The sequence below is a fragment of the Prunus persica genome, chromosome G8 (genome assembly GCF_000346465.2).
Source record: "Prunus persica cultivar Lovell chromosome G8, Prunus_persica_NCBIv2, whole genome shotgun sequence".
NCBI lineage: Eukaryota > Viridiplantae > Streptophyta > Magnoliopsida > Rosales > Rosaceae > Prunus > Prunus persica.
In genome coordinates, this window is record NC_034016.1 from 3,065,296 (window position 1) to 3,083,822 (window position 18,527).

At 36.6% G+C, this 18,527-nt stretch overlaps 4 protein-coding genes across 5 annotated transcripts; 1 reads left to right on the forward strand and 3 right to left on the reverse strand.

Annotated features, from left to right (window-relative positions):
* LOC18767610 (sterol 3-beta-glucosyltransferase UGT80B1) lies at window positions 135-11,577 on the forward strand. Of its 2 annotated transcripts, none has more exons than XM_020570749.1 (15): window positions 135-1,149; window positions 1,240-1,347; window positions 2,124-2,272; window positions 2,722-2,964; window positions 3,476-3,587; window positions 4,063-4,233; window positions 4,880-4,943; window positions 6,215-6,272; window positions 6,383-6,560; window positions 6,761-6,891; window positions 7,570-7,672; window positions 8,440-8,561; window positions 8,874-8,921; window positions 9,722-9,871; window positions 11,091-11,577. In XM_020570749.1, the coding sequence occupies exons 1-15, from the start codon at window positions 1,080-1,082 to the stop codon at window positions 11,289-11,291; spliced, it is 1,908 nt and encodes a 635-aa protein (XP_020426338.1). In that variant the 5' UTR covers window positions 135-1,079; the 3' UTR covers window positions 11,292-11,577. The 2 variants fall into 2 exon arrangements, with proteins under 2 accessions (XP_020426338.1, XP_020426339.1); XM_020570750.1 differs by having other exon boundaries at window positions 8,440-8,516.
* LOC109950637 (uncharacterized mitochondrial protein AtMg00810-like) lies at window positions 12,697-13,005 on the reverse strand. The gene has a single exon (XM_020570246.1). The coding sequence runs from the start codon at window positions 13,003-13,005 to the stop codon at window positions 12,697-12,699; it is 309 nt and encodes a 102-aa protein (XP_020425835.1).
* On the reverse strand, window positions 15,566-16,306 carry LOC109950638. Its single transcript, XM_020570247.1, has one exon. It carries the CDS (start codon window positions 16,304-16,306, stop codon window positions 15,566-15,568), a length of 741 nt encoding a protein of 246 aa, XP_020425836.1.
* On the reverse strand, window positions 17,324-18,281 carry LOC18767710 (citrate-binding protein). The gene is made up of 2 exons (XM_007199108.2): window positions 17,899-18,281; window positions 17,324-17,816 (listed from the first exon to the last, which is right to left on the reverse strand). Exons 1-2 carry the CDS (start codon window positions 18,181-18,183, stop codon window positions 17,433-17,435), a joined length of 669 nt encoding a protein of 222 aa, XP_007199170.2. The 5' UTR covers window positions 18,184-18,281; the 3' UTR covers window positions 17,324-17,432.

Below are 18,527 nucleotides of genomic sequence, written 5' to 3' on the forward strand. Positions count from 1 at the left end.
AAAATATAATTAACTATTCTAATAATTAAAAATAAATAAAAATAAAAATAAATCAGAAAAATCATAATCCCCAAACCAGGCGATAAGAATTGATACGAGGGCAAAGTTGAAAATTCATATTTAATTAAAGTGGTGTTATGATGAGTTAGCACATATTTGATATGACATGAATTAGAAGCACTAGAGTTTGCACGAGTCAGGACTCAGTCCCGTACAACTCTGTCTCATGTATGTCCATGTTCATTGAAATCCAGACAGTGAGAAGCTTCCTTTGCCCCCCCTCCCCTGTCTTTTGCTGCTGCTACAACAGAACCACCTCTCAACTCAAAGACCCGGAAATTTTCTTCAAGTTTGTTCCCTTTGTCTGTAGCAATTCTTCGACTTTTCTTTAGCACTTGAGTTGAGTTGAAGCGCCATATTTTATTGGCCATAAAAATTCAGCAGCACCCATAAAATTGGTTTTTGTTTTTTCGGATTCTTTGCTGAAAGTTCACTTTTCTTCAATTTGGTATTGCTTTTGGGATTTAAAGGCGGTTTAAACTTTAAAACTTTTGGCCACCAAACGTTCTGTGCTTTGACTGACTGGTAGTGGTGGGTCAAATTACAGTTAGCAAGTAGAGCTGTCAATGATCCGCGTATGCAACAGCTAAATTTCAATAATTTAGACTCTTTGTGGAGCTGTTTAAGGTTTTTGAAATTGAGGGACTGGTGGGTCGTGGTTGTTGGTTGGGCTTTCTTGGTTTCTCAGCTCTTCTCTCTGTCTTGTACTTGAGGTTCTGGACATTGGGAAGTGATTTTAAAGGGTTTGAGGGTTGTTGTTTTGGTGTGTCTTTTTTTGTTGTTTGTCTTTATTAACATCCTCAACAGCAATTTCATTAGATTCATTTTTGTACTGGGAACTGAATTGTAAGTTATTGCAGTTGGGATTAGGTGGTGGTTTTGGTTGATGTTGATATTGCCTCATGCTTTCAGATTCACTTTTTAGTGAATTCAAGAATTTGGATATTAGGAAGTGAAACTAAGGTTGTTGGAGTTGTGGTTTCGTGGGTTTCGATTGCTCAAGCCTTGCACTAGGCAAAATGGGGAGTAATGGGGTTGACCATCCCTTGAAAGATTTGGTAGAGGAAAGTGTTAGCAGCCAAGAACAGAGTAAGGATTTTCAGCACGCTTGTGGAATTTATTATAAGTCACTAGAAATGGATAATATAATAAGTCTTCAAATGAACAATTTGGATGCAGGTTCTTTTCGGGAGCAGAGGAATCAGAAGACAAATTCTTCTAGGCACACTTCGGTTTTAGAGATTTTTCAGTCAAAGGAGATCAATGTTGGTTCTTCACCTCAGAGAGGTTAGTGCCCACGTAGTCTGAGTTATTGTTGCTTTTCTTGTTTGTTATGCATTGAAGGACTTAAAATGAAGCTTTTTCCGGGAAGAGAGTTGATCAGCTTCTTTCTCTTTAGTGTGAACTATATGCTTCTAAGCATTTCTAGACAATATGGAATTACTATTATTTGGCCGAGAAACTTGATATTATCTCTACATAACCAGAGTTTGTTAACTTATTTGTATATACAATGGGAAAACGAAAACCAACAAAAGCAGCTATACCTTTGTAGTTATTACTGTATGTTTATCTATAGTTTAGTAATCAGAAATTACTTTGTGAAGTTCCTTCTAGATGTAACTAAGTGTTGGAACATAAAATATAGATGCCCAGATTGAAGTGGTAGAGCAAAACCAAAAAAGAAACAAAAAGTAAAATTTTATATGGTTTAAATCGTGGAAACAACTCAGACCATAAAATTGAGGGATTTATATGATTATATCCACCATTATTGTTGTGGCCAAACCTATTACTAAGCTTGTAATTGGATCGTAGGATGACATGAATCTTATTATGATCCCATTAGTTGGATAGTCTGATTATGATCTGAACCGATAACCCAATTAGTAGGATGATATGATCTGAACCGTTAATCCAATTAGTAGGATGATATGATCGTACTGACCCCTGATGTTGTTGGACTTTAACAGCATATTAGAACACCTTTACCTTATGTTGTTCTGTTTTTTTAGTGTTTATTTTATATATGCTCACTGATACCTAAGCATATGTTAATGAAGGCTTGGACCATTACATCACTGCACCTATTGGTACTCCCAAAGGTTTACTAATTGAGGATCATGAGATTAAATTCTCTAGATCCATGACTGAGAAGAAGGGACTTCCCAGGCATGACTTCAAGCTGGATAGACTGTCAGAGCGTGAAAAGGTAGATACCATCATCTGCATGAGCTAGTTCATTGCCATACTCATGTTTGCGTATAAATTTTTATTTGTCTAACTGCAGAAGGTACAAGAGATGTGCATTATTCATTACAAACATGCTTGTTTGGGCTAGTTTCTTTCATGCAACTGCAACTTAATGATGAATGTTGTTCCCTAATTTTATTTGCAAAGCATGAGTGTCCGACACCGTCCCTGTCTTACAGTATCTTATACTGTTTCCGGACCTGATGATTAAATCAGAATAATGACATAAATTGAGTTATATCACTGCTAAATAATTTAGTGGCTCCAACCACTGAGTCTGCTAGTTGTCCTCCATCCTCCAAATCAGCATTAACAAAATTATAAATGTAGATGGTTTTATGTACTCTTGCACATTTTTGTGGTTCATTCTCCTCTTGGTTGATCATTATTTTTGTTTTTGGTTTGCAGAAAAAATTAATTGTTGAGATGGTCAAGATACAAAATGATGGAACAGTAGAAGTTGATTTAGAAAAAAGTGCACCTGTTGCCTCTGAGTTGTTAGAGCTCCAGAGTATTGAAGATGTGCCTGTCAATCTTGATAATATGACTTCCAGTACTACCAAGTCAATTCCAAGGTTGAAAATTGCCATACTTGTGGTCGGAACAAGAGGAGATGTACAGCCTTTTCTGGCTATGGCGAAGAGATTTCAGGCATGTCTAACATAACTGGATGACTTTGTTTTGAATAGCTTACTTTTGATGCCACTGATTTCTTAGTATTTTCGTAGGTATTTATAGTTATAAATATCATTATATGTCTTCAGTGTGAAAGAATTCCTTCAAAATCAACATTTCATCAATCCAGATTACATTTAAGATCCATGTAACCTTGGCATTCAGTTTGTACTTGTAATACAAATTTTTATTATACAGATGTTATGCGGATTCTGCTTGATTTACTGGTTCTTAAGCAAGTGCAGATATTGTTGATATCTTTATGGTTAGGTGTTGTTTTGTCGGTCCAATGAGTGCATTCTGAAGCTTAGTTTTGTACCACTGTTGTGATATATAGCGTCTCAAAGTTTTGGGCTAAAAGGATGTGGATAGGTTAATAATTGTAACGTTGTCCTTGCTATAAAATAATGTAGGGTACCTACCTTATTGTCTACATTTATTTTCGCCATGGTTTAATGATTTTAGATGGTTTGATGTTTTCTTGCAGGAGTTTGGCCATCATGTTAGGCTGGCAACTCATGCTAACTTCAGTGCTTTTGTAAAGTCGGCTGGTGTAGATTTTTATCCTTTGGGTGGTGATCCTCGTGTTTTGGCAGGATGTAAGAGGTCCCTAATGTTAAAAATACTTTTTTTTATAATTATTGCAAATTATCTTATTTTTGTGGCGATATTGTTGGTAGATTCTCTTCCTGTGTCCCTGTCTATTTTGCCTGAAATGTGGTCAGTTCTACCATGTGATTCTATAGAGGTGTGACAGAAGCATTAATAATTTTCTGGCTCATGCTCCCTCTCCCTCTCTCCATAATCCTCTCTCCATAATTTCTTATGAAAGTCAATCTGTAAGAGTTTGTGTGAAACTCGAGTTAAATATTTGATTGTTGACTGCTTTAGAATTACTAACTTCTATATTTTTTAGTCAAAATTGAAGATTTTTCAGCCAAAATTGAAGATTTTTCATTGCTTGGAATTTAAATTGAAGGACAATCTTTAACATGTCTAAATATATTTAATGTATCACATCCTCCCCTCAAGTTATTTATTGAATAACTGAAATTCAATGCCTTTTAATTTTAGATATGGCCAGAAACAAGGGTCTAATTCCATCCGGGCCAGCAGAAATATCTATACAAAGAAAGCAACTGAAGGCAATTATTGAATCTCTTCTTCCAGCCTGCACAGAACCAGATATAGAAACTGGTGTGCCTTTTAAGGCACAGGCAATTATTGCAAACCCTCCTGCTTATGGTGAGTTCTCACAAGTGGAATATTTAATGTCACTTCAATTGAGTTATATTTTCTTTAATTCAGAATGTATTGCTGTCTATGCCAGGGTTTTAGAATGAACTTTTATTGACAATAGAATTAGAAAGTTGTGTTCTTAGCTTATGATTTGGTCCTGTGTGTTTCTCTAAATGTTGTGTCACTTGTGTAAATGCTAACACTTCATTTCAGACTTCTTGCGTCTTACCTCATCTTTTATTACTGGACCATGCCATTCTAATCAAGTTTAATTGAAACTCTAGACCCTCCCTTACATTGGGTGCAGGGTCCTATTGAGCTTGAAATCAGAATAGTTTCCCCATTGATCTAGGAGAATAGCACAGTGGTTGGAAGCCATGCACTGAAATATAGACTTAGTAACATATGGTTGTATAACATATTGGGCCTGGCCCAGTTACAACTTGGAAGTATAACTATTTATTGGAGAATGAGACATTATTTCTAGTGCAGCTTTTAAGAGTAAATAGATGTCTCCGTGGTTGCTAATTCCTTAAAGTCAAATAGTTTTGGTGGAATATGTTGTCTGAGGAGAGAGGAACTAAGTCTTAACCTTATCCTCCTGTTATATAAGAATATATGAACATATTCTTAACCACTTCTTGTCTTGCAGGACACGCTCATGTTGCTGAAGCTCTTGGAGTACCCCTTCATATTTTCTTCACAATGCCATGGACGTGAGTTTTGACCAGTTCTTTTCTTGCATCCTTTTGATACAGAAAAAACACCGTTTACAAATTGAATGTTCTTTGACAAATTGTGAAACATAAATCTTGGATAATTTTCAGGTGAGTGTTTGCATTAAAAAAAAATAAAAAAGTATCTCCAGTCTGCTTTCCAATGATTGGAACCGCCCATTTCTTAGGTTCTCTTCTAGGAATCATCCATGCAAAAGATCAGCCAAACAGAAAATTGTTTAGCCATTTGATTGCAATGAAAGTAATTTTGGTTTTAGCTGACAGATTGTTCGAAAAATTTAGATGGCCAAACAGTTACCGGTTTGGTGAGTTTTTACATGGATGATGCTTAAGGAGCGACCCAAGCAACAGACCTTTCTAATCACTGAATTGCATTTCAGGGTGACCCGAGAGAGGACGTTCGCATGTATCTTAAAATGCAAACATCCTCACTTTAAGGGCTCACATATGTATATTGCATACATGTATCATGTCAACTTTTACTTCTCCTGAAGAATCTATATTTCTAAACTAGAGCGATGCTTGGAATAATATTTGTACTAAGTCAACAATAAGATGGCCCAGTTTCACTTGTTTACACGTGTCTTGTATACATGAGTATAATAATATCCATGTGTATGTGTCTCAAGTAATGTTCTTTTGGAAGACAATCTGACATGTTGTGTTTGACCTGTCAATCTTCTAGACCACTCATTCAAACAAGAATCCACTTGAGAAGTTGTTCAAATTGACAGTCGGAAAATATGGTAGACTGTTTTTAGAGAATGTTCCCCTATATGTATATTCAGTACCATTCTAGTAAGAGGCTAAAAAAGAAGCAACACAAGAGGTGATCGTAGATTGTTAGGTCCAGGATTAAAACACTTTCATGGATGGGATCAGAATGCTCCCATTTTGAGCCTTTTGATCTTCACCAGTGTTTGATATCTAAGAGCCAGGTTTACCTCCATAAGTTTCTTCCTTAGTTTAGATCTTAGAAAGTGTCAAGTGAAGTGTTGCAAATATAATTATTACTTAATATATACCATCCAGAAGCAGAAATGGTTGCAAAAGACTTTCTCAGTCACATGGACTACATTGATGTTTTAAGTTGACATGTATGAAATTACTCAAGAGATTCTAATTAATGGAGTTTAAATATTTTATGCTCTTATTTATTATTATTTTTCCAGTAGCATGTGAATACTGGTTTATTTCGATTGGAACTATTTTCTATGTTATGCCATCTTACCTATCTTTTCTATAGGCAGGCCTACTTATGAATTTCCTCACCCACTGGCACGTGTACCTCAAAGTGCTGGTTATTGGGTATGCTCTTTGTTTAGTGTTCTATTTCTATTTATTTTATTGTCATATTTTTTGAATTACTGAACTAACTTCATGACAAATTTATTTCCATTTGTCTTTGCCACATCCAGCTTTCATATATTGTTGTGGATTTGCTGATATGGTGGGGCATTAGGGGATATATTAATGATTTCAGAAAAAAGAAGTTGAAGCTTGCTCCTATTGCATACTTCAGCACATACCATGGATCAATATCTCATTTGCCAACGGGCTATATGTGGAGCCCTCATGTTGTGCCAAAGCCAAGTGGTAAGTCATTGCGTTAGTCACTGCCAGTGTGAATGTGTGCTATGTTTATGCTAAATTTGAAAGTTTAATGGAGTTCATCTCAATATGAATATAACAGCTGTCATTTGACACCCTCCACTGTCTTAGTCACTGCCAGTGTCAATGTATGCAATGTTTATGCTATATTTGATGGAAGGTTTGACAATGTATAAAACTTGCAGACTGGGGACCTCTTGTGGATGTCGTTGGTTATTGTTTCCTAAACCTTGGGTCAAAGCATCAACCTCAAGATGAGTTTGTTCAGTGGATTCAGAAAGGGTCGAAACCTATATATATTGGCTTCGGAAGCATGGTATGTGATCTCATGTATGAAGTGATTCGAGTTGTAGTGTGTATTCCTTTTTTATTTTTTGTTTTATTCATAAATTTTCTTCTGTTAGTTTCTTGTCAATTTTTTCCTTCAAAAGTATCACAATTAGAAGAGAGGCTCTTATACTCTAAAAAGATTTAAGCTCCTGTACATGATGCTTTGCTCCAACAGAGAGGAAGGGTACATGCTATGTTATAATCAGATCTTATATCAAATTTGGAAAGACTGGTGGGAATTAACCTTGTTCCTAGAAAATGGACGGTTATCTTGTCTAATATTGTATGTATCTTCTGTTAACGAAGTTCCAAGGGCTCTTTGAGTAGCTTGACAACTATACTAATTAATTTCCAAAAATGATAATGTTCCTACCTTTGCATATAGTGTAGACTTGAATTTTCTACCTCTAGATATTTCTGTCCTTACGTGGAATCTGGATGATAATTTATGGACATAATAAAGTCTATTTTTCTTTTGAAGACAGAGGCGGGATATGTATAGACGGATGGCTTTTTTTGTGCTGTTTTAGTACTTTGATATCCATCTTTCTTTCTGTAAACCTTTTCATTCTTTCATGATTCACATTCGTGGCTGATAAAATCATGTTTTCATCATGACTTTTGAAAACACTAAAATCTGAAACTACACCTGTTGCTTGTTAAGCCACTTGAGGATCCCAAGAAAACTACGGAGATTATATTGGAGGCGTTGAAAGATACAGGACAGAGAGGAATAATTGACAGAGGTTGGGGGGACCTGGGGAATTGTAAGTGTCTATTCTTTTTCCAATAAAATTTCATGCTTGAATCTGATATTCCTTGGAAATTCCACTGTATTTTATAGTTCTTTACATATTACGCACTTTGGTTTTCCAATCAGTGTCCGTGTTGATATAGAACTGGACTATATCGCCATTATAGTTGGAATCATTTCCTTTTTTTTAATTAATTTCTGTTGCATCTTTTGGTAAGAAACAGTAGGGTTAATAAAGGTTACATCTTTTGGGACGATACTTTTGTAAGATTTGGAATTTGATTGGGGTCATGATAGCATTAAAGTTAGCAGGTCTGTAAACCCTACTGTTTACGTATACTTTCTCTTAGACATACGCTCTCTCTCTCTCTCTCTCTCTCTCTCTCTCTCTCTCTCTCACATTTTTTTATTTCCTTTGTTTGTTTTGAATGCCAATTTGATATTCATGTTAGTTTTTGTATTCTCTGTCCGATTACATGTTTGTTGTAATGGTTACGTCAAAGATTGTTCCCATAATTTATTGGTTTATATAATGCCTATTGTTAACATATGCTTGCCCTTGGACATACTCTCCCATTTGTTTGTATTTCCTTTTTGTGTTTCGAATTTCAATTGATACTTCATGTTACTTTTTGTATTTCCTATCAAATTACATGTTTGTTATAAGGGTATTTTTACCCAAAAAAAGAAAGGAAAAAGACAATCAGTTGTAGTCGCTTGTTTTGCATTAATGATAAAGCATCTGATATGCTTTTGTCTAATTTGATTTCCATGTTGCAGTTACAGAAGCATCTGATAATGTTTTCCTATTGGAGGACTGTCCTCACGATTGGCTGTTTCCTCAATGTTCAGCAGTAGTGAGTTGCATTTTTTTTTGGTCAAGTTTAAGGGACCTTTTAGATGTAGGTGAATTGTTTTAATTTTTTGACAAAAAAAATTTTAAAATTTTTTTTTTTTCTTTAAGAAATGGTTAGTTTTTAGTCTACAGATGAGTAGTAGGTTTCACTTTTTGTTCTTTTTTAACTAATTATTACTCCTGTAATCTTTAGAGAAACTCGAAAATTTCCAAGTGCCATACAGTAACAAACTGTGGGTAAATCAATTGAGAAAAAATTGTAGAGATTGATTATTACTGCATGTTTTTGTTAAATATCTATTGTTTAGAGTGTGGGGATGGTCAGCTAACTTGAAGCTATTCTACCACTAATATGCAGGTTCATCACGGTGGTGCTGGAACCACAGCTACAGGATTAAGAGCTGGGGTAAGATTCTTTTCAGTCGGTGTGGTTGTTCTGATATCCATACTTTCTGGGATAATGGATGCATTATCTTTACATGTTTCTGAGACTTTTTGGCATCAACCCACCTGGCCTGTGGCTGAGGTGGTAAGGGTGGAGTGGAGTTGGGGTCGTTTCTTGATTCAAATCTTGCCAAGCCGAAAAAGAAAAGAAAGTATTTTGTGATCAATGTTTTGAAGATTACTTTGAATGAGTCAACATATTATGTGATACAAGATAACTTTTAGTCACATAATATGTTACACAACTTTCTTAATTTCCGTTATTTGTTTTTATGAGTTACTGTGTATAGCTTTCTCAAGTCAACTCTATTCTTTAATCTATGCTTTATTATTGTATATTTACTAGTTTAGTCTTTGTAAGATTTAATGAATCCTCCACTTAAGAAGAATATATTAAGAAAACTCACAAAATCTTCATGGTATTAGTGCAAGTCATCCATGTGTTGGGCCTAATGGCCACATGTGCTCCCACTCCTACCTCATCCATTTAAGTTGTCCACATTTTTGGCTTGAATGCGACACACACGTGAGGGGCTTGTTAAGACTATCATCCAACAAGGGTAAATGGAAGCCTTGCATAGTAGTCTAGAAGATCTTAGGCGTCTCCATCTATTGCTGTGTGGTCTTGGGTTGGATAATAGTCTCAACGATCTGTGACAATTAAAGCTATTTTTACCTCTTAGATATATTTATTTATTTATTATTCGAAGGGAGTTGAAACTTGTTGGAGATGATCTAACAGCACTATTTTACAATGAACAGTGTCCAACAACCATAGTGCCATTCTTTGGAGATCAGTTCTTCTGGGGTGAGAGGATACATGAGAAAGGCTTGGGGCCTGCACCAATACCTATTTCTCAGCTCAGTGTCGAGAGCCTTTCAAATGCTATCAGATTCATGCTGGAGCCAGAGGTATTTCTAATTTCTATTTCTGCCTATTTTATCTAGAAAACATGTTAGCTTGAAAATTATTTATCATCTGAATGAAGAAATTGACGGGTGCAGTACAATATGGAAATAATTATACTATTTTAACTCTTATGGCATTCATTATTCTAGTTATTTTTCAAAGTTGTGACAACTTAAGATTGCTTTTCATACCTAATATTTTTTAATTCTTATTGAATCAAATACAACCTAGCTATAGATTTTATTCATGAAGAGATTACACATGCATGAGAGAGTGTGTGTGTGTGTGCTTTCAGGGTGTTACAACCACTGGACCCCCAACAGATTAAACTGTTAAAGAATGAGTTAACAATGTATATCGAGCTCACACATTCGTTCATGTATTGCCCCATCTTGCACGTGGAGAGGCTTATTATATAGGTGCAGCCTCACCTTGCACTTTGCAATCAACAAATTACTGGAGATGAGAATTGGGGGGTTTGAACACGAGGCCTCCTGCAACAAGAGCTCTTTCTGACACTACATTAGATAACAAATAAACCACTAGAGCTTAAGCAATGGGCCAAACAATGCATATCAAAGATGTTTTCACAATGTTTTGCTCGTTTTGACTTGAATTATAGTTTCTTAACTAAAAATACATAGCTCCCATGTAATGTTATTTGGGTGAAGATGATCGCTTTAAAAAACACAAAAACAGAGTCCTTTCATAATCTTATTTTCTTTCTTTTGTTTCCATAATCCCAAAACAAGTCACTTGTTTAGGTTTCATATTGAACTACATTATGTGAGCATAACAAAAGATTTCTTTAAACTTGAGTATTTTCAGCCAGATCACACACAATGCATTGTCTACCTGCTTGAACAGTCGCTTACATAAACAACTGGAGAATATTACCAAATTAAAATGACATTTAGAGATTCTAGAGATGTGCGCATATGTTTCATTGTATTGTATTGTAAATTAAGGAAGAATATCCTAAGGCTGTAAACTCCCATAATATGAAAAAGGAAGAAAGCATTCTATTGTTATTTTACAGTTGGTCTTGCATTTTGCAATTTAAATGTAGTGTCTTGAAGTCAAAGAATATGTGAAATTATGTGGCTATACTTTGAGCAGTAGTAGCATTAGTTGATAAGAGGTCATGTGGTTACTATGAAAATATTGCAGCAACATAGCAACACCATGCATTTGTTCTAACCAGGACTTTAACCATCTTAGGTTAAATCTCGGGTACTAGAAATAGCAAAGTTGATAGAGAATGAAGACGGTGTAGCTGCTGCAGTTGATGCATTTCATCGGCAGTTACCTCCTGTGCTACCAATGCCAACTTCATCTTCAGAGGAAGATGAACTTCCAAACCCTTTCGTGTGGTTCTTTCTTCAACTTGAGAAGTGGTGCTGCCTGCCATGTGGTTTGTAGGATTCTTTCAGTGTCTTGTACTGTTGTACAGATATGTTTCTTCTTCATTTTTTATAATTTTTTTTATAGTCATATCATTTTAATTTGGTGTTTCATTCATTTCATTCATGGCTTCCCTGTGTGGGTTTGATTGATAATATTGTTTACAAGCTAATGTAGGTTTCTCACAGCTTGTGTAACAGAATTAGATTGCACCAAACTTCATTTTCAGTTAGTTAAACTGACAAAATGAGAATATAACCGTGCTCAATCGAGCTCAATTATTTAAATCAATTTTTTGGTTCCCAGTCTTTCATTATTTAGTGCTGTGTTAGTGTTGATTGACCTATGAAATATAAATACCAGGTCTTGCACAAAAACCTACTTGAATAGTTGCTTTGTTATTTTGATGCTGTACCCCAATCTTCTCCAACCTTGTTTTGCAAGCACACAATCATAGGACCGTGGACAGGGCCAATTGAGTTTGACCGTCATGGCTTGTTTTGTTATTCATGGACACTGATTTTTACATATTCCCGGTAACATTTAGTTTGTCTAATTATCACCCAGAACTATGTTTGTATTTGTTAGAATTCTATGGTTGTTTTTATATTTTAGTTTATGAAGGTTTTGTAATATTTAGAGAAATGGAGATTTTGCAGAGGAGGAGAAGAGAAAAATGAGAAGGAACTGTTCTATTGCATTTTCACAAACAGTTGGCTTACATAGTGTGCTCCGTAAAGGAGAGAGGAGAGATTCTTCTGTAACCGAAGTACAGCTGTCACCTTATGAGGTGTTTACACTTGTCATCCCAAATCTAAGCTAGAGAATCCACCTGGATTATGATCCAATGGTTCTAATTACACAAATAAAATAAACATAAAATGATAGAAATAGAGCTTGGTGACTTCGGCTTCAAGAAAGCAGCTGCAGGATTACATTCCAACACTCCCTTCTAATCATTTAGCTGATTTCACACCAAGTAGGCTTCTTAAACTAACAATACGATCCTTAGGCATAGCCTTGGTCAAAATATTTGTTATTTGATCTTCTGTCTTGCAGTAGATTAGCTCAATTTCTTTTGCTTGAATGGCTTCCCTAATGAAATGAAATTTTCGACTGATATGTCTAGTTTTCTGGTGATGAACTGGATTCCTTGCCATTGCAATAGCAGAAGTGTTATCACATAGGATTGGTGTACCTTCTACTCGTTCTTCACCAAAATCCTCAAGCACAAATCTTAGCCACTTAGCCTATGAAGTTGCTTATGCAGCACTCACATACTCAGCTTCTGCTGTGGACAAAGCCACTATGTTTTGCTTGATAGAAGCCCAAGAAAACATGCATGAGCCTAGTGTGAAAGCATATCCTGAGGTGCTTCTCATATCATCCTCACTCCCTGCCCAATCACTGTCACAATACCCTATTAGAGTAGTTGTTTCCCTTTCACAAACTCAATGCCAAAATCAAGTATGCCCTGTATGTATCTCAGAACTCTTTTGGCAGTTCCCATGTGTTTCTTTGTGGGATTGTGCATGAATCTAGCAAGTAAGCTAGATGCAAGCATTACATCTGGTCTTGTGGCAGTCAAATAAAGCAAGCTCCCTACTATCTGTCTGTATTCACTCTCATTTGCTGCTTCACTTCCATCTTCTTTGCACAGTTTCTCATTCACCACAAGTGGAATTGCCACTGACTTGCAATCTTTCATTCCAAACTTCTCAAGAAGCTTCATTGCATATTTCTTTTGATGAATAAAGATGTGCCTATCTGTTTGTACCAATCCCATGCCAAGAAAGTGATGCAACAAACCCAAGTCTGTCATCTCATAGTGTTGCATCATATCTTGCTTAAATTCTTCAAGCAATTTGGAACAACTACTAGTATAGACAATATCATCTACATAAAGTGAGACAATAATAATACTTGAAGTGTCATTAGTTTTGACATAGAGAGTAGCTTCACTAGAGCTCTTTTTGAATCCTGCATTGTTGAAGTAGGCATCTATCTCATCATGCCAAGCCCTTGGAGCTTGTTTCAATCCATATAGAGCCTTGTTCAACTTGTACACTTTGGTTTCTTTATTCTCTTGGACATAGCCTTATGGCTGGTCAACATAGACTTCCTCCTTTAGAATGCCATTGAGAAAGGCAGACTTCACATCCAGTTGATACAAACTCCATTTCTTTTGTGCAGCAAGAGCAATCAAGGTTCTGATGGTGTCTAGCCTTACCACTGGGGCAAATGTTTCATTGTAATCGATCCCAGGCTTTTGTAAATAGCCTTTAGCCACCAGTCTAGCTTTATTTTTTTGCACAGTGCCATCTAGATTAAGTTTGATCTTATAGACCCACTTGACACCAATTACAGGTATGTCAAATGGTCTGTCAACTAATTCCCATGTATTGTTCTTCTCAATCATATCTAATTCAGCCTTCATTGCATTTCTCCATGATTCATCCAAATCAGCTTCTTCAAAGCTTTCAGGTTCCATAATGCACATGTTACATTTTGCCATGATTTCATTAATGCTCCTCCTCCACTTGTGAGGTGTGTGATCAAAAACTTGAGACCTGTCAAGTATTTCCTCATCTTGAGGTATAATATCTTCTTCGACTTGCATTTGAGTATCCAAGAACTGAGTTGGTTCATCAAATACCATCTGTTCATGTTCTGCATTACCTTGGTTTTCAATTTGCGTAGGCATTCTCAACTCTACATTACTAGTATTCTCCCATTTCCATGAGGCATCTTCATCAAAGTAAACATCTCTAGACAAGATAATCTTTCTAGTTCTAGGATCATATAATATGTACCCTTTTTCACAAAGTCCATAGCCCACAAAAATGCATTTGTGATTGTTTTCTTCCAACTTGTGTCTTAATGCTGAAGGGATAAGCACATGACATAAAGATCCAAACACTTTCAAGTGTGCAATACCTGATTTTCTTTCAGTGTAAGCCTCAAATGGTGTCACCTTCTTAAAAGACTTAGAAGGACACCTGTTGAGTAGATATACTGCAGTATTAACAACTTCTGCCCAAAACTCATAAGGAAGACCCTTTTCATGTAGCATAGACTTCGCCATCCCTATCACAGTTCTGTTCTTTCTCTCAGCTACTCTATTTTGCTGAAAAGAATATGCTACTATCAGCTGCCTTTGTATTCCAACCTCACTGCAATACTCATGAAACTCATTTGACATGAATTCTCCACCTCTGCCACTTCTTAGGCATTTCACCTTATATCCATTTTGCAATTCTGTCATAGCCTTGAACTTCTTGAAGCATTCAAAAGCATTTGATTTATTTCTAAGAAAATAAACCCAAGCCATTCTTGTACAGTTGTCTATGAATAATAGGAAATACCTGTTTTCTGACATGGATGCAATTTGCATTGGTCCACAAATGTCTGTGTACCAATTCTAGTGGAAACTGAGCTCTCCAAGTGGATTCTGCAGGGAATGAGTCTCTATGTTGCTTTCCTAGCTTGCAGCCTTCACAAACCTCAAGATCCTTTTCCAAACTAGGCAAGCCATGAACCATGTCTTGATTTTCAAGTAGCCTAATGCTTTGATCATTAGGATGCCCCGGTCTCTTGTGCCAAGTTTGCAAGCTGTGTGTCACACTTGCTCTCAGCACCAACTTAGTAGCTGGCACCAGTGTGAGAGGAAAGCACCTATTGCTAGTCATTTGAACTTTAGCAATAGGATTTTGCAGTGACCAGTCATCAAAAATTGTCACCATTCCTTTTCCAAATACCAGGCAATATCCATGCTCCATCATCTGCCCAACACTAAGCAAATTTTCTTCTAATCTAGGCACCAACATCACTTCTTGAATCTGCTTTCTGCCCACTTTGGTTTCTATCACAAGTGTGCCTTTCCCTGCAACTTGGACTGTCTCTCCAGTCCCCATTTTCACCTTGGAATTTACATTCCTTTGAATATCAACCAATAGCCTTTCATCTCTAGTCATGTGGTTACTGCAACCACTGTCAACATACCATGAGTTGTTCATCTTCACATCTGTCACAACATTGTAAGCATAAAACAAAGTTCCAGTTTCTTCAATTTGGTTTGCATAATTCACCTTCTGTACAGATTGATTTCCATGGCAATCTCTGAGTATGTGTCCAAACTTTCCACACCCTTTGCATTTTGGCTTTCCTTCAAACCAACACTTGCCATAGTGCAGTTTTTCACAATGCTTGCAGGGTGTTTTGGTTCCTTCATTTGATGCATTTGATTTGGGAGTAGAATTAGACTTGTTACTCCAATTTTTTCCATTTGACTTCTAGTTCTTCTGAGATTTGTGATTTCCAGAAGAGCTTCCACTCTTAGAGTTTTTACTCTTTATATTCAGGCTAGTAAAAGCCCTTTCTGTGGAGGTTTTAGTATGCCTATCCAATCTGAGCTTAAAGTTCTTCAGAGATGCAACCACTTCTTGAACTTCAAGAGTGTCAAGGTCCTTAGAATGCTCAATCACAGAGCATATATAATCATATGATCTAGGCAAGCTAATCAGCAATTTCTGCACAACTCTTTCTCTGGACAACTCTTCACCATAACTCATCATTTGATTAATTAAATCAAACAGTTTAGCGATATAAACAGACAATGGTTCACTATCCTTCATACGAGTATATTCAAACTCTCTACGTAAACCTTGCAACTTAACACTTCGTACCTGTTTATCGCCTCTAAACTCCTGCTTTAGAATACCCCAAGCACCCTTTGAGGTTTCTTCATTCACTATTCTGGGGAAGATTTGGTCTGAGACTGCACTTTGGATCAATCCAAGTGCACAAGCATCCTTCATCAAAATCTCAGCCATCGTAGACTTCTCCACTTCAGCAGCCTTAGATCCTTCTTCTTTTTCCTTTCCCTTCTTTGGATCTGAAACATCAAAAAGATTTTCAACCAAATCCCACAACCCATGAGATTTCAAAATGGTTTTCATTCGAATGCTCCAAAACTCGTAGTTTTCTCCATTGAAAACTGGCGTGCGAAGCTCAACAGTGCTTGACCCTGCCATATTAGATATCGGATTCAAACAGATATGCCTCTTGGAATGTTGAGTGAGCTCGATTTCAGCTCAACCAAACACCAGCTTTCGATTTTCACAGATTCACGCCCAGCAACCAACCGAACCTGGCTTTGAGGCCATGTTAGAATTCTATGGTTGTTTTTATATTTTAGTTTATGAAGGTTTTGTAATATTTAGAGAAATGGAGATTTTGCAGAGAAGAAGAGAAAAATGAGAAGGAACTGTTCTATTGCATTTTCACAAACAGTTGGCTTACATAGTGTGCTCGGTAGAGGAAAGAGAAGAGAGATTCTTCTCTAACCGAATTACAGCTGTCACCCTATGAGGTGTTTACACTTGTCATCCCAAATCTAAGCTAGAGAATTCACCTGGACTATGATCCAATGGTTCTAATTACATCACAAATAAAATAAACATAAAATGATAGAAATAGAGCTTGGTGACTTCGGCTTCAAGAAAGCAGCTGCAGGATTACATTCCAACAGTATTGGTCACGTACATTTCTTGAAAATTTCCTCATTCTACTTCTTGAGCTTTCCATACTTTCCCCAAAGGAAAAAGAAAGAACAAAACATACTTGTGGGTTTGAAGAATTACCTGTAACAGATTGACAAATGTGTTCGAAGGCATGTACAAAGTGATGTTTGCTTGTAGATACCCGGTACCATGTCGGATAGTTCATTACATATTGAGTTTGTTTGAATCACTTGGAGAACTGTAATCATGTGACATTCTAGAAACTGCTTATATGAGTCAACAATTCTATCACACCCTCACATAGTTCATTTAGAAATTTAGATTTCCAGAACATTTTTGCAGTTTGTTCATCTTTTTAATAAGAAATTTATTGATTGTACGAGTTGTTTACTTGGTAGCTGGAGGCTGAGATCACAGGCAATTTTAGTTTATACATTATAAAGGTGCTACTAAACCCTGTATGATTGGCACTCATAAAATCTACTTTAAGCGAAATAGAAGAGGGGGAAAGAGTTAAAATAGTTCTAGTCAAACCATAGCTTTGTACTTCAATAAATAGACTGATAGATAGATAGATGGATAGACACTGTAACAGCATACTTTAGCTATAGTAAATAGAAATATTCTACAAATCCCATCATTTTTTGTAAAGTTTGATCTCTTTCCACCGTGATTCCATGTAGTTGCTCGAGTTTTCTGGTGCAGCATATACTCCACATTTGAAATACAGGTCCCCTGGTCCCTGATCTTTCACCACAAACTTTTTGACACCATCGATGAAAACTATTATCTTCCCTTTGTCAACATTGTGGATTATGTTTACTCTGAACCACTTATCATAGAGATTGGTAGCTACTACGTTGTATTTGTAGTATTTGATATCTCCATCATACATCCTTAATTGTAGAGACGTAGCTCCCTCAGCTGCACCATGGATCTGCACTATTGTAACCCCAGAAGTACCACTCGGCACAAATGCATAGCCTTCGAATTGCCAAATCCCAGAAGAATAGTCATGACCCTGCAAGAAAACCCGAGTGAGACAACTTGTTATTGCCATAGGAAGGAGTTTGGGGGGACGGGGAAGTAGAGAGAGAGAGTACCGTTATGCGCGCTTCCGAACGGGGCCTAGTTGTGCTATCGGTTTTGAATGGCTTGTCATGGTTGTAGATCCAGAAACTTCGAACTCCATCCTTGTCACTGTAACGATCATCGAGGGGTTCGTTGTAGGGTTTCTGTAACTTGAAGTTCTCTTCTGTTAGTGGCACAAGGGTGAATCCATCAGTAGGATCAGTGGCACAAATATAGCGGTACTTCAAGATCAATAGGATCAAGCACAGGAGCTTGCCGAAGAAGGAATTCATTTTAATGCAATTTAAAGGCAACATGGAAGTAATGGAAATTGAGGTTGTGGAAGATGGATACCAACCTAGAATATGGTAAGCCTATTTATAGGAACAACTTGATAATTGCTTTCATGCTTTTGTTTCTGCTCTTTTGGTGCTATTGGTTATGACAAACTCCACCAGTTGAAATTCTGTGCATATCTTTCTTTTTATGGTCAATCAAACTGAGTGGTAATTACATGAGGAATTTAGTTTTTTTTTCCCAGATAGAAGCAATATTGAGGAAAGCGGAAATCGAACATAGGAGCTCGAGTGTTGGAGTAAATGCTCTTAACCACTTGAAAACATCCCTTTTTTTGTGTTAAACTTGCCCCCATCAAATATTA